General features: G+C 51.6%; 1 protein-coding gene across 2 annotated transcripts; it reads left to right on the top strand.

Annotated features, from left to right (window-relative positions):
* The first annotated feature begins 541 nt into the window (after window positions 1-541).
* On the top strand, window positions 542-3668 carry LOC137326961 (uncharacterized). 2 transcript variants are annotated; one of them, XR_010964314.1, is made up of 2 exons: window positions 542-767; window positions 2608-3668. XR_010964314.1 is itself a non-coding variant. In XM_067992334.1 (2 exons), exons 1-2 carry the CDS (start codon window positions 1097-1099, stop codon window positions 3228-3230), a joined length of 642 nt encoding a protein of 213 aa, XP_067848435.1. In that variant the 5' UTR covers window positions 777-1096; the 3' UTR covers window positions 3231-3668. The 2 variants fall into 2 exon arrangements, 1 of the variants encoding a protein (XP_067848435.1); XM_067992334.1 differs by lacking the exon at window positions 542-767 and adding an exon at window positions 777-1115.
* Window positions 3669-25961: the final 22293 nt, after the last annotated feature.

Here is a 25961-nt window from a genome sequence, read left to right as displayed (position 1 = left end):
CTGTCTATATTCCTTTGTATACTCTTTATGACCTCCTCACAGCTTACTTTCCCATCCAGCTTTGTATTGTCAGCAAACGTAGATACATTACACTCGGTGCCTTCATCTAAGTCATTGATATAGATTGTAAATAGCTGAGGCCCAAGCACTGATCCTTGCGGCACCTCACTAGTTACAGCCTGCCAACCTGAGAATAATCATTTATCCCTACTCTCTGTTTTCTGACCTTTAACCAATCCTCTATTCATGCTAATATATTAGCCCCAACCCTGTTAAGTTAGGAGTTTAGGTTAGCATTAGGATTCGAAAGGATGATGGGAAAATGTTGTAAACTGCATACTGGCTGAAACTGCAAGGCATAATGGGTAGTATGGCCAAAAAGACTAAAAACAGTGTCAGCAGCTTTGGCCGCAGCAGTCCGCATAAACATGTTTTGTACGGAACCTTGAAACAAGAACACTGCACAAAGATAGTGGTAATTGGAGACCGTGGAGGCCAGGTAAGAGGGGGGTTGTAAACCAGACACTTCTGCATGTATAAAGCTTGATGTAACAATGTAATCGGGAGAAGTTTTGGTCCGCCAAGGCTTCTCCCTGCAGCTGCTTGAAATAAAGACCTGTTTGCATGGAACGGCTCTCCTGACTCATCTCTAGAATTGTGGTGACCACTAGAAGCTAGTGGAAAAGCGCAGAGGGAATTCTGTAGGCCACAACAGATGGCATAGTCGCCAGGATCTCCGGGTCAAAGACTGAGGGGCGAACACCTGGGTGAGTAGCCCTTTGAGACCTACTTATCCGAGGTGTGCTCCACCGGTCAGAGACTAAACAGGGAGATCAGAACAGAGCGAGTCGCGGCAAGAGTCCATGCAAAAGGCAGTGGGTGGATGCACTCACTAGGCGCAAGAGAGATGCCGGGATCGGGCATATAACTGAGGGAGTCGGGTTGTATACGCCGAACACAATGGCTATCCATGGGCCAGCAAACCCCGAGGAGGGGGAAAGGGAGAGCATGGCACAATGTGTGCGCACAAAACATAAAAAGATGGAGGATAAGATGAAAAAGCTAGGATGGAACCCAGAGTGGTCGCTGCAACAACATGAGAGTTTTTGGAATAGGTGGGGGCAAGAAAGGAAAAGGAAGATGCCAGTAAAATAATACTGTGTTGTGAACGTGAACAAAAAACGAAAGCACTAGATGAGGCTTACGCAGAAATAGGGAAAGGAAGGGAGAAAAGGCGAAAGCTAGAACAAAAACCGAAAGATCTAACAACTAAGAATAAAGAGCAGGAAGCAAAAATACAGGAGTTGGAGAACCAACTGAAGATGATCCGGGGGAAAAGGAGAGAATCAAAGTAGCCGTAATGAGGGGAAGATTTAACGTTAACCCCAACCCATGGAGGGGGGGGGAAGAAGAACAGGAGGTAGGGCCACAATCCCCAGCATATCCAGGGTCGGGACCATCGGCACCGCCCACCATGTGTGATCTCACCTGAATGGCCCCGATACACATTAGATATTACCCGGCTGCTGTGGACTGGGATGGAAAGGAGATCACCCAGCAGCGGCGAGGGAACATTATGTACCGTTCACCCCTTTAGAGAAGGAATATGTCTTGGTCAAATTGGGGTTATTGAAACCTAATTGCTTTAACGTAGACTTTTGGCTGAAACTTGGGAGGGCGGCAGAAATGCATTCAATGGGAGAATGGGATATACACGGGATAATAAGAGGGAAGCTGACTCCCGGACCGTGGGAAAGCCTGGGAGGCGATTTTAAATCCGGAGGGTGGGTAAAGGAAGTGGGATGTACTAGGAAACAGAAATTTGAAAGGTTCAAGAGAGATGTGCAGCGTGTCCTCGGAGACCCTCCGTGTAACTGGGCTGTTGTGGTAGGGGTAAAACAGAAACCGGGAGAGACGGTAGCGGAAGTGGATGGCCTATCAGGAACATAGTGGAAAGGAGGAAGCAGTTTAAAGGCATATAGAACTGAGACCATGCTAATAGAGGTAGCAGGGCAAATGATACCAGGGCGCCTTTGGTATTGTGAAAGTACAGAAGGGAATGTGTTGGGAATGGATCTGTTAGGTGAACTAGGAGCCATCATCCATACAGGGAAGCAAGAGGTACAGTGGCATGGGGATAACGGAGATAGAAGACGATTAGGACAACGATGCTCAGGAAAACACATAGCGTGTATAGCAGCACAGGATAAGATAGAGGTGGATTGAAGTAAAGAAGGGGCATTGGGAATTATGAGGGAAGAATTGGTTAAGGGTCCGTTACCCCGCACCCGACGGACCCTGGGCAGGCAAGACCCAAGTTTGGTCCCCTGGGAGCACTTACCTGCAATCGGCGTTCCTTTCCAGGCCTTGCACGTGGAATGAATGCAATTCGCACTTTCCACCACCACAGGGCGCTCCATCTCTTAAAGGGAGGATGTTTCTTCGGAATCTCTTATATGTAGCTTGTACCTGTTATTTGCTGAAAATAACAGTCTACTGTCTGCATGAAGTCCGAACAGAGATCAGACATTGCACACGTAAAACACAGATGCAGATCCCATCCCTATGTTTACACACTGATGAGTTATGTTAAAACATTGAATAAAGGTTGCGCCGTCCCCGGAGCAGAGAAACTACGCCATGTTCTTCGCAGCCTTCAACATGTCATCGATGACGACGAACACCTCGCTAAGGCCATCCCCACGCCTCCACTACTCGCCTTCAAACAGCCATCTAACCTCAAACAGACCATTGTTCGCAGCAAATTACCCAGCTTTCAGGAGAACAGCGTCCATGACACCACACAACCCTGCCACAGCAACCTCTGCAAGACATGCCAGATCATCGACACAGATACCACCATCACACGAGAGGACACCACCCACCAGGTACATGGTTCATACTCCTGTGACTCGGCCAACGTTGTCTACCTCATACGTTGCAGGAAAGGATGCCCCGGAGCATGGTACATTGGCGACACCATGCAGACGCTGCGACAACGGATTAACGGACACCGCGCAACAATCGCCAGACAGGAGGGTTCCCTCCCAGTCGGGGAACACTTTAGCAGTCAAGGACATTCATCCACCGATCTTCGGATAAGCGTACTCCAAGGCGGCCTTCGAGACACACGACAATGCAAAATCATCGAGCAGAAATTGATAGCCAAGTTCCGCACCCATGGGGACGGCCTCAACCGGGATCTTGGGTTCATGTCATGCTACACGTAACCCCACCTGACGTAGAGTCATCCAGACTCAAGTCGTAGTTGGCTTGTTCTCCATACACAGATGCGGCCGGACCTGCTGCGATTTCCAACAAAATAAAGTTATCTGTTTTTAATACAACTGGTCATTCTCTCTCTCTCTCTCTGTCTTTCTGGTCTCTCTCTCTCTCTATCTTTGTGATTTGACCCCTTGTGACCCCACCTCAGTATTCTTGGATGTAATGTTTCCCTGACTAACCTGTTTGAACATCATTCACTTCTTTGATTGCTGTGATTATCTCTCTGCCGAGGTGTGATAAATGGCAGTTAGAAAGATTATCTGTAATCACCAGACATTGTTCTCTGACTATATATGCTGTGCCTTTATGCAACTCTTTACTCACCTGACGAAGGAGCAAAGCTCCGAAAGCTTGTGATTTCAAATAAAGCTGTTGGACTATAACCTGGTGTTGTGCGACTCCTTACATTTGTCCACCCCAGTCCATCACCGGCATCTCCACATCATGATTACTAAATCCCACATCCTCCAATCTGCACATCAGACCTCACCAATCTGCCGATCTGAGTTGGTACCAGGCCTGCGAGAGTGCGTGCACCAAGGTTCTCTGCTGATGCACTAGAGACCTTGGGTGCAAGAGGTGGACAGAAGGAGGGACATCCTATATCCGTGGGGGGGGGGGGGCGGGGGCGGGCAAGAGGCCCTCCAGACATATACTTAAAAGAAAGTGGGAGGCAGCGGGGGATGAAGTCAATGCCAGGCACACAGCATCATGAACATGGATGCAATGCAGGAAGAAGTTCAATGCTTTGACATGAGTGGTCAAGATGAGTGAGGTCAATTGTCAAATGGCGTCTCCTAACAACTGCACCACGCACTACATCCCCTATCCCCCACATACCAACAAACTCTTTCCATCAGTACTCAACTCTTCCAACCAGATGCTTCTTCCCGCCCTTACACATTACCACTGTTTCAAGCCGCCCACCCACAACTCACAGGCCACACACACTGGCAGCTATTCAACCACGACAGGCACATCACCCAGGCTCACGCCTCGCTTTCTTGCAGGAGAAGTTGGCACAAATCAAGAGGCAGCAAGTGGCGATGTAAGATTCTCAAAATTCACAGATCCCCCAAAACTCGAAGAAAAACCCTAAGGAAAAGGACTTTGGACTCTTTTCTGACCATTTCAGGGTGATGAAATATTGGGCCGACTCACACCAGGAAGCATCAACCAGGGAAAAGTACTTTTCGAGGAATCCACGTCCTTTAAGGGACTCGCTTCCTTGAAGGGGCTACTGTAAGAATTCTGGGAATTCACCTTTTCCCTGAGTATGGAAAACTTTGGCCATTGACTAAAATCCTACGGTGGAAGGATAGGTGAGAGGTCAGCAGACGAATCAACAACACACACAGTGGAATGTGGGAGAATTACTGCTTCAGACATGTCTCTGTTTTAATGCAAAACCTACAGCAGGTGGTCAACACTCAGCACTAGTTCAAAAGGCAGTCAGCCATTGAAAGAGGCAACTTCTCCAGACATGGTGGGGCCATGTCTTTGTTTTAAAGCAAAACCGATCAACACCTAGGACGTTGGATACAAAAGGAAGCCTTGTGTGGCAAGCTCTACAAATCGGAATTAACAATGTCAAATCGAGAAAAACAATTGCAACACAATGAGAAACCATCAAAAGCCATCAAAAATTCTGAAGGACTTTGTAAGAACTTTTCAAACAGACATGAAGTGCCTTTTTTTAAGTGACGAAGACCATTGTAAGAGAGGGATATAGAAGTGGAAACTCGAAACCTCTCTCGCTCTCTCTGGCTCTTGTGTTCTGCTTTTCTTGTTCTGCCTGTCTCTGGAAGGAGAGCAGCTTCCAGCGAAACCAACGAACCCTACATGAGAGAACCGGTCATCCAGACCTGCAAGTGCAAAGGATTGTTCAGTTCAGTTCAGCCAGGAGTTCGACAGCTCGGGAGGCGACAGTTCAACAAGGCGAGGGGGCAACAGAGAGGAGGTCAGCAGCTCTAGAAGCAGGCCGACACACAAGAAACCAGAGCAACAGCCCCAGTGACCATCAGACACCTCGCGGCAACAAGGGCCTTACGAAACAACCAACCGAATATTGCCACCAACCAACCGGGTAATATTGGGCCACCGCGACCAAAGAAAACCGACTTGGGAGAAAACCGAAGATCCGCAAAGTTTCCACTCTACGATCTATTCCTGACTTACCTCTGGGTGAATTACTGTCAAGGATTCATTTGGTGAGCATTATCTCTGGTCCTTTACAGCCCAACTTAGCTAGTAAAGTGGGATTGGAAGGGGTGAGGTATCTTTCTACTGTAATTTCCCTCGTGTGTACTGAAGTGTTCCCCATTTTATCAGAGTGTTAAGATTGTTGTGTTGTATTTTCTCTCTTGACTAAAGATCGAAGTTTCTTGCACCAAAACCAGCTGTCTGCTGCACTTTGTCACAACCCCCAAATAAGTCCAAGGTCTAGAACCCAGGGAGTGGGAGCAATTCGAACCGCTCAGAAGTCAGAGGTGAAGCTGACACACACCACCACCCGCTACAGCAGTGGCATTTAGCCCCTTGAGCTTGTTCCACCGTTCAGTGAGATCATGGTGGACCTGTGACCTAACTCCATATACCCGCCTTAGCCTCATATCCCTTAATGCCCTTGGTTCACAGAAATCGATCAATCTCAGATTTAACATTCACAAGTGAGCTAGCATCAACTGCCATCTGTAGAAGAGCGTTCCAAACGTCTCCCACCCTTTGCATGTAGAAGCATTTTCTAACTTCCCTCCTGCACGTCCTGGTTCTAAATGTTAGGCTATGTTCCGCGTCCTAGTATTGAAGTCTAGGAGACCTCCAAAAACGGTTACAAATGTCTCGGCAGCCAGAGGCAATAATCCAGCCACTAACCTGTAAATCCTGCATGGTTCCTTTAAATAGAGCTGGTAGGGGGTCCTCCAGGCACTCTAAGACACGATCAGATGGTCGTGGTTAAGACTGTGCGTTGAGTTGAGTGTTAACATTCAACTCATTTTGGGACTTAACACTCAACTCATTTTGGGACTTTAAGTCCCAAAATGGTGTTTATCACTTTAAATCAGTGTTGCACACTGATTGAAGCCATTTTCTCCCTACTTTACATGATTCCAGCATTTCTTATCTGCGCCTGCGCAAACTCCTATACCAAGATGGCGTCTGGCGCACGTCACGCAAGAAACGTGCGTCCGCATCCAAGACGCCATCTTGGATGTTGGAGAGGCCGTATAGCGCCGAAACAACGGGCGCTACACGGCCCAATTTAGCACCCTATATGTCAAAATATCCCTGTCGTGTGAGCACGACATAAGCAGGACTGTGGGTTGATGAGGATCGAGACTGTAGTTATAGAAGCCACACCGTCACTCGATCTGACACTTGCTTCCACCAGCTCAGAGACTGACACTGCGTGTCCTTTAGAGGTTAGGTTAGAGGAGGGATCTTCAAGTGACGAGACACCGAGCACAAGTGCGCAGGAGCCAGGACGGAGGGAACGGATACCACAGGTGCCAGCTCACTGGAGGGTGAGGCTGCTCACTAGTTCTGCTGTAGAGGAGTCAGATGAGGACTTTGATCGGCCAGGCTACAGAAGACGGCTGATGGGCGTACACCACCAAATGCTTGGGGCACTGGAAAGCCTGCCAGAACGCCTGCACACAATAAGAAGGGGCATGGAGGAGTCCAGCTCCAACTTGGCACAGGGCTTTGCGCAGAGCTTGGAGCCCATCCTTTCCAATATGGAACGGGTGGCCACCTCCATCAGCACACCTGTGGAACCCACCATGATGCAGCGTCTGATGACCAATATCACAGAATCCATTGCAGCACAAACATCTGCCATCCAAGGTCTGACTGCTGCATTTGCAGCTCAGACTGCTGCAGTGGAAGCTCAGACTGCTGCTATCATGGCTCTGGGGACCACTGTGGAACGGAGCTTCCAGGGTGTCACAGCAATCCAGCAATCCGTTCTCCAGCTGATCACCAGGATTGCTGAGGCACCGCCCCAGGAGAGTGGCAGTGGCACCATGGCAGTCGGACCTGCTGTCCTCTCTCAGGACGACAGCATTCCTTCTCCCACCCCTGCCACTTCCCCAATGCCCCTGTTGTTGCCTCTCGGCCAGCCAGGCCAGATTGCTGCAGCCTATGCTGAGATGGTGCAGTCTGAAGCCTGGTCCTCCAGGCCCTGAGCTGCTCGAAGTCGTCCTCCAAAGCCATCTGGACATTCCTCCATTGAAGGCCAGCTGCCTTCCACCACCCATGCTCCAGCCATTGGGGAAGCACCTCGTAGGAGCACTAGGATAGGTAAAGGCACACGAACAACAGGCACTAAGGGAATGCACAAGGTTGAATAGTTCTGTTATGTTTGCATAATTTCATTTTTTCATCCATAAATGAGAGTTTGATTTTGCATTTGGTGGTGGTTTTTCTTTATGCAATGAGCTGAGAGGGACACCAATGTGTAATCAGATGGAGGGCAATTTGATTGTCTTGTGGGAGGGGAAAGGTGGGGAGTGTAGGACTGTTGGTGAGTTGGGGGATGTAGTTCCAATTATTGATAGCGGGCACGGATCAGGTGAGCACACACAGCCCTTGCAGACAAGGCGTGTGGTTCCTGCTGCACCCTGGCATCCACTTCCACTTCCTCTTCCGGCTCCACCCCCTCCTCCTGCTGCTCCTCAGCCTCTTCCTCCTCCTGCTCCTCTGCCACTTCCTCCTCCTCCACCTCTGGCTCAGGATCTTCTGCAGTCATTGGTGGCAAAGGCTGGTCCCTCATGATGGCGAGGTTGTGTAGCAGGCAGCAGACCACCACAAATCTGCCCACCTGCTTTGAGGAGGCCTATGGTGTGCTCCACGATGTTGCATGTGGCAGCATACCTCTTGTTATAGGCCTGCTGTGCACATGTCCGTGGATTCCTGACCGGTGTCATGAGCCACGTCGTGAAGGGGATAGCCCTTGTCGCCCTGTAGCCAGCCTTTGACTTGCCGAGTCGGATGAACGATAGTTGGCACGTTGGACTGCCGCATGACGAAGGCGTCGTGACTGCTCCCAGGGTAGCGGGCATCGACCTCCAAGATGCGATGCGTGTGGTCGCACACCAGCTGTATGTTGAGGGAGTGGAAGCCCTTTTGGTTGACGATGACAGCCGAGTTGATGTGCGGGGCACGCAGGTCAATATGTGTGCAGTCCATGGCACCCTGCACCATGGGGAAGCCAGCAATGCGGGCGAACCCTCGTGCTCACTCGTTCTGATTGCCTCTGTCGAGAGGGAAGGTGATGAACCTGTTCCTCATGTGGTACAGTGCGTCTGTGACCTCCCTTATGCAGCAGTGCACTGCATACTGCGAGATGTTGCACATGTCGCCAGCAGAGGCCTGAAATGATCCTGAGCCGTAGAAATTCAGTGTCACGGTAACCTTCACAGCCACAGGCAATGCTGTCCTCGCCCTGCTCTGAGGCTGCAGTTGTGGCCGCACTAGTTGACAGAACTCAGTGACGGCTTCCTTGGTGTCGAATGCAATCATCCTCGGTCATGTTGAGGTAAGAGAATTGATCCCAGAAGGCCCTCGTTGGGTAGGGCCTTCTGCTCAGTGCCCTGCACCTCCTTGTCCACCGTCTCCTCGCAGCTTGACCTGCTGGGCGTGGCCTCTCTGCATGCTCCCAGTCATGCTCAATGCCCAACGGGAGCCCTAGCAGACCGCCCATGGTTGGCAGGAATGTTGTTCCACCAGGGTTGTAACTTTCCGACCCGTAAGGCAATACCTGTCAAAGCACTCTCAAAAGTAGTGTAGGGACTCGCAATAAGAATCGGGAGCTTCAAAAAACACTTCCTACTCCTCCAGCAGCCAGAAGCAATAATCCAGCAACTAACCTGCAACACCTGCATGGCCCTTTAAATAGCGCTGGTGGGGGGGGTCCTTCAGGCACTGTAAGAAACGTTTAGTTGGTCGGGGATAAGACTGTGCGTTGAGTTGAGCGTTTAGGTCCAAAATTGTGTGTATCACTTTAAATCAGCTTTGTACACTGATTGCAGCCATTTTCTCCCCACTTAACATGCTTCCAGCGTTTGGGATTTGCGCATGCGCTAACTCCTGTACCAAGATGGCGTCTAGCGCACGTCATGCAGGAAACGTGTGCGCGCATTCAAGACGCCATCTTGGATGTCGGAGGGGCCATGTAAACAACGGGCGCTACACGGCCCAATTTAGTGCCCACAGTGTCAGCAGCTTTGGTCATAGCAGTCCGCATAAACATGTTGTGCATGAAACCTTGAAATAAGAATGATGTGGAGATGCCGGTGATGGACTGGGGTTGACAATTGTAAACAATTTTACAACACCAAGTTATAGTCCAGCAATTTTATTTTCAATTCACAAGCTTTCGGAGGCTTCCTCCTTCCTCAGGTGAACGTTGTTGGAAATGAAATCCTCGAAGCGGGAGCGGGAGGTGATAAAGCCAGAGACGGAGTGAAAGCGGGAGGTGATAAAGCCCGAGAGGGAGCGAGAGCGGGAGGTGATAAAGCCCGAGAGGGAGCAAGAGCTGTAGGTGATAAAGCCCGAGACGGAGTGAGATCGGGAGGTGATAAAGCCCGAGAGGGAGCAAGAGCTGGAGGTGATAAAGCCCGAGACGGAGTGAGATCGGGAGATGATAAAGACCGAGAAGGAGTGAGAGCGGGAGGTGATAAAGCCCGAGACAGAGTGAGAGCGGGAGGTGATAAAGCCCGAGACGGAGTGAGAGCGGGAGGTGATAAAGCCCGAGAGGGAGTGAGAGCGGGAGATGATAAAGCCCGAGAGGGGAGTGAGAGCTGGATGTGATAAAGCTCGAGAGGGAGTGAGAGCGGGAGGTGACAAAGCTCGAGAGGGAGTGAAAGCGGGAGGTGACAAAGCTCGAGACGGAGTGAGAGCGGGAGGTGATAAAGCCTGAGACGGAGTGAAAGCGGGAGGTGATAAAGCCTGAGACGGAGTGAGAGCGGGAGGTGATAAAGCCCGAGAGGGGAGTGGTAGCGGGGGGTGATAAAGCCCGAGAGTGGAGTGAGAGCAGGAGGTGATAAAGCCCGAGAGGGAGCAAGAGCGGGAGGTGATAAAGCTCGAGAGGGAGTGAGAGCGGGAGGTGATAACGCCCGAGAGGGGAGTGAGAGCAGGAGGCGATAAAGCCCGAGAGGGATTGAGATCGGGAGGTGATAAAGCTCGAGACGGAGTGAGAGCGAGAGGTGATAAAGCCTGAGACGGAGTGAAAGCGGGAGGTGATAAAGCCTGAGACGGAGTGAGAGCGGGAGGTGATAAAGCCCGAGAGGGGAGTGGTAGCGGGGGGTGATAAAGCCCGAGAGTGGAGTGAGAGCAGGAGGTGATAAAGCCCGAGAGGGAGCAAGAGCGGGAGGTGATAAAGCTCGAGAGGGAGTGAGAGCGGGAGGTGATAACGCCCGAGAGGGGAGTGAGAGCAGGAGGCGATAAAGCCCGAGAGGGATTGAGATCGGGAGGTGATAAAGCTCGAGACGGAGTGAGAGCGAGAGGTGATAAAGCCTGAGACGGAGTGAAAGCGGGAGGTGATAAAGCCTGAGACGGAGTGAGAGCGGGAGGTGATAAAGCCCGAGAGGGGAGTGGTAGCGGGGGGTGATAAAGCCCGAGAGTGGAGTGAGAGCAGGAGGTGATAAAGCCCGAGAGGGAGCAAGAGCGGGAGGTGATAAAGCTCGAGAGGGAGTGAGAGCGGGAGGTGATAACGCCCGAGAGGGGAGTGAGAGCAGGAGGCGATAAAGCCCGAGAGGGATTGAGATCGGGAGGTGATAAAGCTCGAGACGGAGTGAGAGCGAGAGGTGATAAAGCCCGAGAGTAGAGTGAGAGCGGGAGGTGATAAAGCCCGAGAGGGGAGTGAGAGCAGGAGGTGATAAAGCCCGAGAGGGAGCAAGAGCGGGAGGTGATAAAGCTCGAGAGGGAGTGAGAGCGGGAGGTGATAACGCCCGAGAGGGGAGTGAGAGCAGGAGGCGATAAAGCCCGAGAGGGATTGAGATCGGGAGGTGATAAAGCTCGAGACGGAGTGAGAGCGGGAGGTGATAAAGCCCGAGACAGAGTGAAAGCGAGAGCGAAAGCGGGAGGTGATCATGCCCGAGAGGGGAGTGAGAGCAGGAGGTGATAAAGCCTGAGACGGAGTGAAAGCGGGAGGTGATAAAGCCCGAGACGGAGTGAGAGCGGGAGGTGATAAAGCCCGAGACAGAGTGAGATCGGGAGGTGATAAAGCCCGAGACGGAGTGAGAGCGGGAGGTGATAAAGCCCGAGAGGGGAGTGAGAGCGGGGGGTGATAAAGCCCGAGAGTAGAGTGAGAGCGGGAGGTGATAAAGCCCGAGAGGGGAGTGAGAGCAGGAGGTGATAAAGCCCGAGAGGGAGCAAGAGCGGGAGGTGATAAAGCCCGAGACGGAGTGAGATCGGGAGGTGATAAAGCTCGAGAGAGAGTGAGAGCGGGAGGTGATAAAGCCTGAGACGGAGTGAGAGCGGGAGGTGATAAAGCCTGAGAGGGGAGTGAGAGCGGGAGGTGATAAAGCCCGAGAGGGGAGTGAGAGCGGGAGGTGATAAAGACCGAGAGGGAGCAAGAGCGGGAGGTGATAAAGCCCGAGACAGAGTGAGAGCGGGAGCGGGAGGTGATAAAGCCCGAGACAGAGTAAAAGTGAGAGCGAAAGCGGGAGGTGATAATGCCCGACAGGGGAGTGAGAGCAGGAGGTGATAAAGCCTGAGACGGAGTGAAAGCGGGAGGTGATAAAGCCCGAGAGGGGAGTGAGAGCGGGAGGTGATAAAGCCCGAGAGGGGAGTGAGAGCGGGATGTGATAAAGCTCGAGAGGGAGTGAGAGCGGGAGGTGATAAAGCTCGAGAGGGAGTGAGAGCGGGAGGTGATAAAGCCTGAGACGGAGTGAAAGCGGGAGGTGATAAAGCCTGAGACGGAGTGAGAGCGGGAGTTGATAAAGCCCGAGAGGGGAGTGAGAGCGGGATGTGATAAAGCTCGAGAGGGAGTGAGAGCGGGAGGTGATAAAGCTCGAGACGGAGTGAGAGCGGGAGGTGATAAAGCCCGAGAGGGGAGTGAGAGCGGGAGGTGATAAAGACCGAGAGGGAGCAAGAGCGGGAGGTGATAAAACCCGAGACAGAGTGAGATCGGGAGGTGATAAAGCCTGAGACGGAGTGAGAGCGGGAGGTGATAAAGCCTGAGACGGAGTGAGAGCGGGAGGTGATAAAGCCTGAGACGGAGTGAGAGCGGGAGGTGATAAAGCCCGAGAGGGGAGTGAGAGCGGGGGGTGATAAAGCCCGAGAGTAGAGTGAGAGCGGGAGGTGATAAAGACCGAGAGGGAGCAAGAGCGGGAGGTGATAAAACCCGAGACAGAGTGAGATCGGGAGGTGATAAAGCCCGAGACGGAGTGAGAGCGGGAGGTGATAAAGCCCGAGAGGGAGTGAGAGCGGGATGTGATAAAGCTCGAGATGGAGTGAGAGCGGGAGGTGATAAAGCTCGAGACGGAGTGAGAGCGGGAGGTGATAAAGCCCGAGAGGGGAGTGAGAGCGGGGGGTGATAAAGCCCGAGAGTGGAGTGAGAGCAGGAGGTGATAAAGCCCGAGAGGGAGCAAGAGCGGGAGGTGATAAAGCCCGAGACAGAGTGAGAGCGGGAGGTGATAAAGCCCGAGAGGGAGTGAGAGCGGGAGGTGATAAAGACCGAGACAGAGTGAGATCGGGAGGTGATAAAGCCCGAGACGGAGTGAGAGCGGGAGGTGATAAAGCCCGAGAGGGAGTGAGAGCGGGAGGTGATAAAGCTCGAGACGGAGTGAGAGCGGGAGGTGATAAAGCCCGAGAGGGGAGTGAGAGCGGGGCGTGATAAAGCCCGAGAGGGGAGTGAGAGCGGGAGGTGATAAAGCCCGAGAGGGAGTGAGAGCGGGAGGTGATAAAGCTCGAGAGGGGAGTGAGAGCGGGAGGTGATAAAGCCCGAGAGGGAGTGAGAGCGGGAGGTGATAAAGCCCGAGAGGGGAGTGAGAGCGGGAGGTGATAAAGCCCGAGAGGGAGTGAGAGCGGGAGGTGATAAAGCCCGAGAGGGGAGTGAGAGCGGGGGGTGATAAAGCCCGAGAGGGGAGTGAGAGCGGGAGGTGATAAAGCCCGAGAGGGAGTGAGAGCGGGGGGTGATAAAGCCCGAGAGTGGAGTGAGAGCAGGAGGTGATAAAGCCCGAGAGGGAGCAAGAGCGGGAGGTGATAAAGCCCGAGAGGGAGTGAGAGCGGGAGGTGATAAAGCTCGAGAGGGAGTGAGAGCGGGAGTTGATAAAGCCCGAGAGGGGAGTGAGAGCGGGAGGTGATAAAGCCCGAGAGGGAGTGAGAGCGGGAGGTGATAAAGCCCGAGAGGGAGTGAGAGCGGGAGATGATAAAGCCCGAGAGGGGAGTGAGAGCGGGAGGTGATAAAGCCTGAGAGGGGAGTGAGAGCGGGAGGTGATAACGCCCGAGAGGCGAGTGAGAGCGGGAGGTGATAACGCCCGAGAGTAGAGTGAGAGCGGGAGGTGATAAAGCCCGAGAGGGAGTGAGAGCGGGAGGTGATACAGCCAGAGAGGGGAGTGAGAGCGGGAGGTGATAACGCCCGAGAGTGGAGTGAGTGCGGGAGGTGATAACGACCGAGAGGGGAGTGAGAGCAGGAGGCGATAAAGCCTGAGAGGGATTGAGATCGGGAGGTGATTAAGCCCGAGACAGAGTGAGAGCGGGAGCGGGAGGTGATAAAGCCCGAGACAGAGTGAGAGCGGGAGCGGGAGGTGATAAAGCCCGAGACAGAGTGAGAGCGGGAGCGGGAGGTGATAAAGCCTGAGAGGGATTGAGATCGGGAGGTGATTAAGCCCGAGACAGAGTGAGAGCGGGAGCGGGAGGTGATAAAGCCTGAGAGTGGAGTGAGAGCGGGAGGTGATAAAGCCCGAGACAGAGTAAGAGCGGAAGCGGGAGGTGATAAAGCCCGAGACAGAGTGAGAGCGGGAGCGGGAGGTGATAAAGCCTGAGACAGAGTAAAAGTGAGAGCGAAAGCGAGAGGTGATAAAGCCCGAGAGGGGAGTGAGAGCAGGAGGTGATAAAGCCTGAGACGGAGTGAAAGCGGGAGGTGATAAAGACCGAGAGGGAGCAAGAGCGGGAGGTGATAAAACCCGAGACAGAGTGAGATCGGGAGGTGATAAAGCCCGAGACGGAGTGAGAGCGGGAGGTGATAAAGCCCGAGAGGGAGTGAGAGCGAGATGTGATAAAGCTCGAGAGGGAGTGAGAGCGGGAGGTGATAAAGCTCGAGACGGAGTGAGAGCGGGAGGTGATAAAGCCCGAGAGGGGAGTGAGAGCGGGGGGTGATAAAGCCCGAGAGGGGAGTGAGAGCGGGGGGTGATAAAGCCCGAGAGTGGAGTGAGAGCAGGAGGTGATAAAGCCCGAGAGGGAGCAAGAGCGGGAGGTGATAAAGCCCGAGAGGGAGTGAGAGCGGGAGGTGATAAAGCCCGAGACAGAGTGAGAGCGGGAGGTGATAAAGCCCGAGAGGGAGTGAGAGCAGGAGGTGATAAAGCCCGAGACAGAGTGAGAGCGGGAGGTGATAAAGCCCGAGAGGGAGTGAGAGCGGGAGGTGATAAAGCCCGAGACAGAGTGAGATCGGGAGGTGATAAAGCCCGAGACGGAGTGAGAGCGGGAGGTGATAAAGCCCGAGAGGGAGTGAGAGCGGGAGGTGATAAAGCCCGAGACGGAGTGAGAGCGGGAGGTGATAAAGCCCGAGAGGGAGTGAGAGCGGGAGGTGATAAAGCCCGAGAGGGGAGTGAGAGCGGGGGGTGATAAAGCCCGAGAGGGAGTGAGAGCGGGAGGTGATAAAGCCCGAGAGGGAGTGAGAGCGGGAGGTGATAAAGCTCGAGAGGGGAGTGAGAGCGGGAGGTGATAAAGCCCGAGAGGGAGTGAGAGCGGGAGGTGATAAAGCCCGAGAGGGGAGTGAGAGCGGGGGGTGATAAAGCCCGAGAGGGGAGTGAGAGCGGGAGGTGATAAAGCCCGAGAGGGAGTGAGAGCGGGAGGTGATAAAGCCCGAGAGGGGAGTGAGAGCGGGAGGTGATAAAGCCCGAGAGGCGAGTGAGAGCGGGAGGTGATAAAGCCCGAGAGGGGAGTGAGAGCGGGAGGTGATAAAGCCCGAGAGGGAGTGAGAGCGGGAGGTGATAAAGCCCGAGAGGGGAGTGAGAGCGGGGGGTGATAAAGCCCGAGAGGGGAGTGAGAGCGGGAGGCGATAAAGCCCGAGAGGGAGTGAGAGCGGGGGGTGATAAAGCCCGAGAGTGGAGTGAGAGCAGGAGGTGATAAAGCCCGAGAGGGAGCAAGAGCGGGAGGTGATAAAGCCCGAGACAGAGTGAGAGCGGGAGGTGATAAAGCCCGAGAGGGAGTGAGAGCGGGAGGTGATAAAGCTCGAGAGGGAGTGAGAGCGGGAGTTGATAAAGCCCGAGAGGGGAGTGAGAGCGGGAGGTGATAAAGCCCGAGAGGGAGTGAGAGCGGGAGGTGATAAAGCCCGAGAGGGAGTGAGAGCGGGAGATGATAAAGCCCGAGAGGGGAGTGAGAGCGGGATGTGATAAAGCCTGAGAGGGGAGTGAGAGCGGGAGGTGATAACGCCCGAGAGGCGAGTGAGAGCGGGAGGTGATAACGCCCGAGAGTAGAGTGAGAGCAGGAGGTGATAAAGCCCGAGAGGGAGTGAGAGCGGGAGGTGATACAGCCAGAGAGGGGAGTGAGAGCGGGAGGTGATAACGCCCGAGAGTGGAGTGAGTGCGGGAGGTGATAACGACCGAGAGGGGAGTGAGAGCAGGAGGCGATAAAGCCTGAGAGGGATTGAGATCGGGAGGTGATTAAGCCCGAGACAGAGTGAGAGCGGGAGCGGGAGGTGATAAAGCCCGAGACAGAGTGAGAGCGGGAGCGGGAGGTGATAAAGCCCGAGACAGAGTGAGAGCGGGAGCGGGAGGTGATAAAGCCTGAGAGGGATTGAGATCGGGAGGTGATTAAGCCCGAGACAGAGTGAGAGCGGGAGCGGGAGGTGATAAAGCCCGAGACAGAGTGAGAGCGGGAGCGGGAGGTGATAAAGCCTGAGACAGAGTAAAAGTGAGAGCGAAAGCGAGAGGTGATAAAGCCCGAGAGGGGAGTGAGAGCAGGAGGTGATAAAGCCTGAGACGGAGTGAAAGCGGGAGGTGATAAAGCCCGAGACAGAGTGAGATCGGGAGGTGATAAAGCCTGAGACGGAGTGAGAGTGGGAGATGATAAAGCCCGAGACAGAGTGAGATCGGGAGGTGATAAAGCCCGAGACGGAGTGAGATCGGGAGGTGATAAAGCCTGAGAGGGGAGTGAGAGCGGGAGGTGATAAAGCCTGAGACAGAGTGAGAGCGGGAGGTGATAAAGCCCGAGACAGAGTGAGAGCGGGAGCGGGCGGTGATAAATCCCGAGAGGGATTGACATCAGGAGGTGATTAAGCCCGAGATGGAGTGAGATCGGGAGTTGATAAAGCCTGAGACGGAGTGAGAGCGGGAGGTGATAAAGCCCGAGACAGGGTGAGAGTGAGAGCGGAAGCGGGAGGTGATAAAGCCCGAGAGGGGAGTGAGAGCGGGAGGTGATAAAGCCTGAGACGGAGTGAGAGCGGGAGGTGATAAAGCCCGAGACAGAGTGAGAGCGGGAGCGGGAGGTGATAAAGCACGAGAGGGATTGACATCAGGAGGTGATTCAGCCCGAGATGGAGTGAGATCGGGAGTTGATAAAGCCTGAGACGGAGTAAGAGCGGGAGGTGATAAAGCCCGAGACAGAGTGAGAGTGAGAGCGGAAGCGGGAGGTGATAAAGCCAGAGAGGGGAGTGAGAGCGGGAGGTGATAAAGCCTGAGACGGAGTGAAAGTGGGAGGTGATAAAGCCCGAGACGGAGTAAGATCGGGAGGTGATAAAGCCCAAGAGGGCGTGAGAGCGGGAGGTGATAAAGCCTGAGATGGAGTGAGAGCAGGATGTGATAAAGCTCGAGAGGGAGTGAGAGCAGGAGGTGATGAAGCCCGAGAGGGAAGTGAGAGCGGGAGGTGATAAAGCTCGAGAGGAGAGTGAGAGCGGGAGGTGATAAAGCCTGAGACGGAGTGAGAGCGGGAGGTGATAAAGCCCGAGACAGAGTGAGAGCGGGATGTGATAAAGCCCGAGATGGTGTGAGATCGGGAGATGATAAAGCCCAAGTGGGAGGGAGTGAGATCGGGAGGTGATAAAGCCCGAGACGGAGTGAGATCGGGATGCAGTTGGAGTTTCGGGCTTTATCCCCTCCCGCTTTCACTCCGTCTCAGGCTTTATCACCTCCTGCTCTCACTCCCCTCTCGGGCATTATCACCTCCCGCTTTCGCTATCACTTTTACTCTGTCTCGGGCTTTATCACCTCCCGCTCCCGCTCTCACTCTGTATCGGGCTTTATCACCTCCCGCTCTCACTCCGTCTCGAGCTTTATCACCTCCCGATCTCAATCCCTCTCGGGCTTTATCGCCTCCTGCTCTCACTCCCCTCTTGGGCGTTATCACCTCCCGCTCTCGCTCCCTCTCAGGCTTTATCACCTCCCGCTCTCACTCACCTCTCGGGCTTTATCACCTCCCGCTCTCACTCCGTCTCAGGCTTTATCACATCCCGCTTTCACTCCGTCTCAGGCTTTATCACCTCCCGCTCTCACTCCGTCTCGAGCTTTATCACCTCCCGCTCTCACTCCCTCTCGAGCTTTATCACATCCCGCTCTCACTCCCCTCTCGGGCTTCATCACCGCCCGCTCTCACTCCGTCTCGGGCTTTATCACCTCCATGCTCTCACTCCCCTCTCGGGCTTCATCACCTCCCGCTTTCGCTCTCACTTTTACTCTGTCTCGGGCTTTATCACCTCCCGCTCTCTCTCCGTCTCGGGCTTTATCACCTCCCGATCTCAATCCCTCTCGGGCTTTATCACCTCCCGCTCTTGCTCCCTCTCGGTCTTTATCACCTCCCGCACTCACTCTGTCTCAGGCTTTATCACCTCCCGCTCTCACTCCCCTCTCGGGCTTTATCACCTCCCGCTCTCACTCCGTCTCAGGCTTTATCACCTCCCGCTTTCACACCGTCTCAGGCTTTATCACCTCCCGCTCTCACTCCGTCTCGAGCTTTATCACCTCCCGCTCTCACTCCCTCTCGAGCTTTATCACATCCCGCTCTCACTCCCCTCTCGGGCTTTATCACCGCCCGCTCTCACTCCGTCTCGGGCTTTATCACCTCCTGCTCTCACTCCCCTCTCGGGCTTTATCACCTCCCGCTTTCGCTCTCACTATTACTCTGTCTCGGGCTTTATCACCTCCCGCTCTCTCTCCGTCTCGGGCGTTATCACCTCCCGCTCTCACTCCCTCTCGGGCTTTATCACCTCCCGCTCTCACTCCGTCTCGGGCTTTATCACCTCCAGCTCTTGCTCCCTCTCGGGCTTTATCACCTCCCGCTCTCACTCCCTCTCGGGCTTTATCACCTCCCGCTCTCACTCCGTCTCGGGCTTTATCACCTCCCGCTCTCACTCGCCTCTCGGACGAGAAGAAGCATCTGTTTGGAAGAGTTGAGTACTGATGGAAAGAGTTTGTTGGTTGGTGGGTGTTGGGGGGTTTAGTGCGTGGAGGAGTGGATGCGGCTTGTGGTGCAGGAGATGCCACTTGACAGTTGACCTCACTCACCTTGACCACTTGTATCAAAGGATTGAACTTCTTCCTGCACTGCATCCATGTTCATGTTGCTGTGTACCTGGCATTGATTTCGTCCCCTGCTGCCTCCCACTGCCTTTGGATATATGTCTATGTCTATCGACTTTGTCTCATCCCTTCATAATTTTAAACATCTCTCTTAAATTAATTGTTATACGACCACAAATATGAGAGGCAGATACAGCCCCTAGATAAATTAGCCACAGGGATCAGTTCTGGGCCGGGAATGGCCTATACTGGATGGATGGGTCTCATCAAACAAGGCTGCGAGCGTAACCCATGCTGTGGGAGGATGGTTTGAACTAGTTTAACAGGAGGAACATAAATAATAAGATCAGGAAGCACAAAAGAAAGCAAAAGGGACAAAGAGAAAACAGAGCAGAAGGAAGCGGGATTAAAATGAAAAAGATTGCCAAACAGACACAAGGAGGTTCGAGTTGTTATGCACATAAGGCTTGAGTTGTATGTACATAAATGTGCAAAGTATTGTGAATAAAATTGGTGAGCTAGAATCACAAAGCACAGAGATGTGGCTTAGGCTAAGGCAGGACTAAGAGCTGGACATTCCTGGTTCCTAAATATTCAGGAGGGATAAAGTAGGAAAAAGGGGGGTGTGGTAGAATTAATCAAACATTTCATTATAACACTGCAACATAGGGATGATACAGGGGATGGTGCAAAAGCTGAATCCCTGATTGGTTAGAGTTAAGGAATAGGAAGTAACAGCCTTCCTATATGGGAAGTATTTTATTGAATGTTGAACAGCGATAAGTAGATGGAGGAAGAGAGATATAGACAAATTAGAGAAAAATACAGGAACAACAGGGCCATAATAATGGGTGACTTTAATTGTGCAAAGATAGACAGGGGTAAGATTAATGGCAGAGACAATGGGGTAGATTTTAACTTCCATCGCTGGGCAGAAAAGTGCCGGTAGCGGAACGATCACCCATTATACACCCAACCTGATTCTCCTTTCCATTGAAGTCAAGATGCAACATGACAGGGCTATTCAATTCTATCATGTTGCTGGTTTCTCCAAAGTTTTAGAGTTAAGGAATAGGAAGTATTAGGAATAGAAAAGCAGCCCGCTTGATTGGCACCCCATCCACCACCCTAAACATTCACTCCCTTCACCACCGGCGCACTGTGGCTGCAGTGTGCACCATCCACAGGATGCACTGCAGCAACTCGCCAAGGCTTCTTCGACAGCACCTCCCAAACCCGCGACCTCTACCACCTAGAAGGACAAGACCAGCAGATACATGGGAACAACACCACCTGCACGTTCCCCTCCAAGTCACACACCATCCCGACTTGGAAATATATCGCCGTTCCTTCATTGTCGCTGGGTCAAAATCCTGGAACTCCCTTCCTAACAGCACTGTGGGAGAACCGTCACCACACGGACTGCAGCGGTTCAAGAAGGCGGCTCACCACCACCTTCTCGAGGGCAATTAGGGATGGGCAATAAATGCTGGCTTCGCCAGCGACGCCCACATCCCGTGAACGAATAAAAAAAAAGTAATGGCCCTCTCATTGAACTGTGGGCTTTTACTGTTGATTTCCTGAATGGAAAAGGATTCCACTTGTTTAATCTTCAAAATGTCTGTGATCAGCTACAATAAACTGTGTAAATCAAACCATTTTTGCAAGGAATTTTCAAAAAGTGCTTGTCACGAAGAATTCCAGCCTCCCAGCTCTATTCAGTGAAGACAGTAGAGTGCCGGGATGGCTTTTGGGAGAAAAGGCACACCCTTTACTTCCATGGCTCATGACCCCATAGGAATAAAGTTTGCAGACAGGGACATACAGAAACATTGGGGGGGATTGTAACACCCCCATGACGGGCATGAGTGGGTCGGGGGGTTGTTAAATGGGCAAATATGCAAAACCTGACCCCAACCCTCCATGAACGGGCCTGCTTCTGTTTTAACCACAACGGGTTTGGGGGCGTCCAAGTAACCCGCTCTGGAAACTCAGCAGCTAAAAGGAGAAGAGAGCAGTCGGATCCAGCAGGTAAGTGCCTTTTATAGCACAGCTTGTGGGCCAGGGGGAGCAGTATTTCCCTCTGGCCCCCCTCCCCAAGCAAATCTTCTGCTGCGATCGGCCAACCCCTTCCCTCCAAACCTACAATGTTTCCCGGTCCCCCCTCTCTCCCGATTGCAATATAAGGAAATATGGAGTTGCATAATTAATGGAGTATGTCACTTTGCCGATACAATGGCGCAAGTCCCCAGGAAAATCTGGGCCCGTGTGTTAGCGATGTGTGTGCAGTGCTGTGTGTGTGTAGTGACATGTGTACCAATGAATGCACTCCTTGGACCAGAGAGAGATGCCTTACAGGTATGGATCTCCCAACATGTGGCAATCTGAACAAGATTCTTGAGGCTGAGGGCACAGCTCAGTGTTGGTGAACTTCTCGTGTTAATACAGTTATGAGCAAACAGGGGTAGTTGACTGTACTTTATAATAGTGAAGCAATTTAATTGAGCTCTTTTAATTTAAGAAGGATCTGCGATGCCACATGATCCTAAATACTAGAATGGGAAATATCTGTAAACATTTCTCTTTTTTGGACATTTTATTCTTTAAAACTGTTGGTCAGCAGCAGCAAAGGAATAGAAATCTTATTTAGAAAGTCCCGTTACTGACAGCAAAAAGTTCTATTTCAGCGATGACAGGCTGCCAGAGTAGAAAGAAGAAAAATGGAATGAAGGTGCATTAAAAGCCAACAGACACAACTGTAAGTGCTAATGAACACCTGAATTAAACTACAAATAAATCATCAATCTTAAAACCTTTACTGGCTGACAACAAATCTTTGGCAAGTTCACATGCCTGCTAGCAATGGAATTTTTCCACTTAAATTTCACTTGCCATGAAAACAATAAAATATTAAAACAATCTCCTGTTAAAGCGTGTCTCCCCGTCACTGCAGAAATCCCCTATTAAGCTTTTTGTTTCCATTAGCAGTCAGTGTTCTCAGTTCTCATTAGCAGCTATGCTGCTGCATATTGGGGCAGAAATTGCTTGGAGCAGCAAACCAACAGTGCTCGCCGCTCCATAGATTTATACTAACCTATTAACTTACTTTGTTTTCGTCAGCCATTTCCTCGAATAGGAAGCATCTAACAGCGTCTGCCATTACTTAGACTTTCCCCTGCCCCCTTCAGCTCAAAAAAGCTTTGCCCACAAGGTTGCTGAAAGTGTGAGCTGATAACAGCGCAGTGAGGGAAACAGGGCATCTCCTTAACCAATGAGATTTAAGGATTGGGAAGTAAACAGCATAATGACTGAGAAGGAGGGTGAATTAAAGTAGGTGAATTCATTGTCAAATTAGGTACAGAAAGAGAAATAAAGAGAGGGAAAGAAAGATTGGAGAAAAGAGAGACAGAAAGGAAAAGTGACAAAAACAATTTTTAAATGTAAGATTTGACATTTTTTAAATCTCTCTGAAAAATTCAAAACCTGAAGGAACGAGACTTCATACTTGTAATAGTTAACTTTCAGTGCCAGCGAGGTTGATTGGCAGCAATTAACAATTATCACATCATTAAAAGGGTAGGTATACTACTAATTGCTAGCCCTAAATATCTGCGGCAGGTTTAGTTCATATCTACTGCACAAATACAGCAACTTCATGACATTCAATGCAGGACAGTGGTGAGGCAGACAGTGTAATGCCCTTTTCATGAAGCTAACAGTGGAGTGGCGCAACTTGGACAGCAACTTTTGGATATTCGCATTTAGCCGCACATCTGCTCCTTGTCTGAAGTTGCTGTAGCATTTACACATAAATAACAATGAGCGCCAATAGCCTCACCGTTATTTTGACAACAAATTCTGACCCAATGTGTTTTTATGTCTGTTCAGTGGGCAACAGGCTCTGCAGAAGACAAGGTAAGTCAGACACTCTGGTCTCTCTCTTATCTGTCTCTGTTGTCTTCAAATTGCTGTTTCTATCTCTCCTCCTTTGGTTGTGTCTCTCTCTCTCTTCCCTCCCATTAACCTTCTCTGTCTTGTTTTTCTTCTTTCCTTTCATGTAGGAGTTTGTGCGTGGTGTGGCAGGAAAAGCAGTCCCAAACGGCTGCATCCTGCATTTAGGGTGGAGGTTGCAGAGATCATTTGGCACTCTTCCCAGCCCTTCCCCCAATCATTTGTGCTTCCCCTCACCCTCCTATTCCCATTGTTTTCCTTACCCCTTCACATTCCTACTGCCCATTCTCCGTCCTACAATTCCCTTACTCCTGTCACTACCCTACCTCTTTCCCTTTGATTAACCACTTAACTCCTTTATCCTTCCTTCCACCTTGCTCCACTGTTATTCATCTCACCTTTAACCCTCCATCCACTCCCCCTATCACACTCACTTGCTCCCCCAAGGGCAGGTGGTGAAAGGCCAGAGGCCCCCTCATTCTCAAGTTTCTCTCCGCTCCTCCCCTCCCCCCCCCAACTTTACCGTTCTACCGGTTTCCCTCGGAGGCTTTCAAAATTCAACTTTTATGAGAAAAAAATCAAACTAGATTGAGGGAAAAACCTGTCTTTTCCTCTATTTGTGTCTTCCTTTCTGTCTCTCCATCATTCTCATAGGTGTTAGAAATTAAATTAGCAATCTTCGACTTCCACCTGAAAAGGGCGCAAAGTTGGTGGAGTGGCGAAGTTGCCTGTCCATTGGCGCCAACTTAGGTGAGGCCTGGGCCTCAACATGTCACTGGCGAGCTGCGGGCACCAAACGGGCATCGCTGGTTGTGGGTGGGTGGGAGGGGCAGGAAATTGGCTGGGGCTCGCATGCTGAGCCGGCTGGCAGGTCAGGGCTGGGGAGGGGGTAGACGATCCTGAGATGGGCTGGCAGCAGGCCAAAGATTTTTTGGTGGCTCAGAAGGACCAAGAGTCCTCCTCCTGGACTCACCAAAATAGAAATTTAAAGTTTCCTGGGCCGTTTGTGAACTGCTTTCCCCCTCTTCCCTTTACGAACTGCTGGGTAGGCCACTCAACACCTGGTACCCGAAACTTGCAATTTAAGATCCTACAATTGGCATAGGTCCTCCCTGAAAATTGGGTCAGGAGAGCAACGGGGCAGCCGAGGTTCCCCACCCCCATTTTCAATTGCTGGCTGCCCGTGGTTCAGATGAGAAATGGATGGCCGGCAGTTGAAATCGCCCCTTTGCATTGATGTTAACAAAACACAGGAAATGTAATTCGTTGGCTTCAATTTTCAACCGCTCAGGATTCTCAAGTGGTCACTGGGGGACTGCCACCAAAAGATAAGTTTTAATAAAATCGCAGCTCTGGAGCCAGCAGGAGCAGGAGAGCTCCCGGGCCCGACTCCACGGTATTCCGATCGCCTCCCTCCATTGCCGCTCCAACTACCCCCCCAGGATTTACTTTCTGGCTGTTGCTGATGAGGTAAGTGGTCCAATATTCACTTCTTCAAATTGGACGAGCTGCCTGTGGAGGTGCGACAGGCACCGGCAGTTCATCCAATTAATGGTAGTGAGGCCCGAGGCCCGAGGCTCAATTTCAGACCAGAGTTGCAGCTGCATCATCATCTTTGTGCCCAAAATCAGGCGCCTGACGAATATCTACCTCTGTGTTTTTAAATAAAAGTGCTGGATCTAAATGATTTACTTTGGCCTCATCATTTTCTTTTGAAACATTAATGTAAAGGGCAAAGAGGGGGAGGAATTTCTGATGTGCGTTCAGGAGAACTTTCTTGATCAGTATGTTTCTGGCTCAATGAGGAAGGAGGCATTGCTGGATCTGGTTCTGGGGAATGAGGTGGGTCAAGTGGAGCAAGAGTCAGTGGGGGAACATTTAGGGAACAGTGATCATAGTATCATAAGGTTTAGATTATGGAAAAGGACAATGAGCAATTTAGAGTAAAAATACTTAATTGGAGGAGGGCCAATTTTAGTGGGTTGAGAATGGATCTGGCCCGGGTAAATTGGAATCAAAGATTGGCAGGCAAAACTATAATCGAACAATGGGATGCCTACAAAGAGGAGATGGTTCGGGTTCAGTCTAGGTACATTCCCACAAGGGGGAAAGGTAGAGCAACCAAAGCCAGAACTCCTAGATGATGAAAGAGATGGAGAATAAGATGAAGCAGAAAAAGGGGGCGTAAGACAGATGTCAGGTTGATAAACAAGTGAGAACCAGGCTGAATATAGAAAGTACAGAGGAGAAGTGAAAAAGGAAATAAAAGGGGCATAGAGAGAGTTTGAGAATATGCTGGCGGCTAACATAAAAGGGAATCCAAAAGTCTTCTATAGGCAAATAAATAGTAAACAGTATAAATAGTAAAGGTTGCGATAGATCGATAGATTTTTGGACTCTAGGGGAATCAAGGGATATAGGGATCGGGCTGAAAAGTGGAGTTGAGGTCGAAGATCAGCCATGAACTTATTGAATGGCAGAGCAGGCTCGAGGGGCCGAATGGCCTACTCCTGCTCCTATTTCTTATGTTAGTAAGAAGAGGGGTGGGGCCGATCAGGGACCAAAAAGGAGATAAACGCGTGAAGGAAGAGGGCATCGCTGAGATACTAAGGGGGAAAAATTAGATAGGGGTTGTTTTTGGGCACAGGTAGTGTGAAATGCAATTACCCCGCGCCCAATGGCCTCTGCGCAGGCAGGACGCACGTTTCGGCCGGCCCGAGCACTTACCTGCAATCAGCGTTCCATTCCCGGCCTTGCACGTGGAATCAATGCAATTCACACTTTCCACCACCAGAGGGAACTCAATCTCTTGAAGGGAGATTGTTTCTTAGAAATCTCTTAAAGGGAGCTGGTACCTGTTATTTGCAGCAAATAACAGTCTACTGTCTGCACGGAGTCTGAACGGAAATCAGACATCGCACACATAAAACACACAGGTCCCATCCCTATGTTTACACACTGATGAGTTATGTTAAAACAAAAGGTTGCACACTACTAAATTCCACATCCTCCAATCTGAACTAGAGACCTTGGTGCAAGAGGTGG

The sequence above is a fragment of the Heptranchias perlo genome, chromosome 11 (genome assembly GCF_035084215.1).
Source record: "Heptranchias perlo isolate sHepPer1 chromosome 11, sHepPer1.hap1, whole genome shotgun sequence".
NCBI classification, from domain to species: Eukaryota; Metazoa; Chordata; class Chondrichthyes; order Hexanchiformes; family Hexanchidae; genus Heptranchias; species Heptranchias perlo.
Note: the sequence above shows the minus strand (reverse complement) of the source record. Positions and strands in the feature narration are given on the sequence as shown.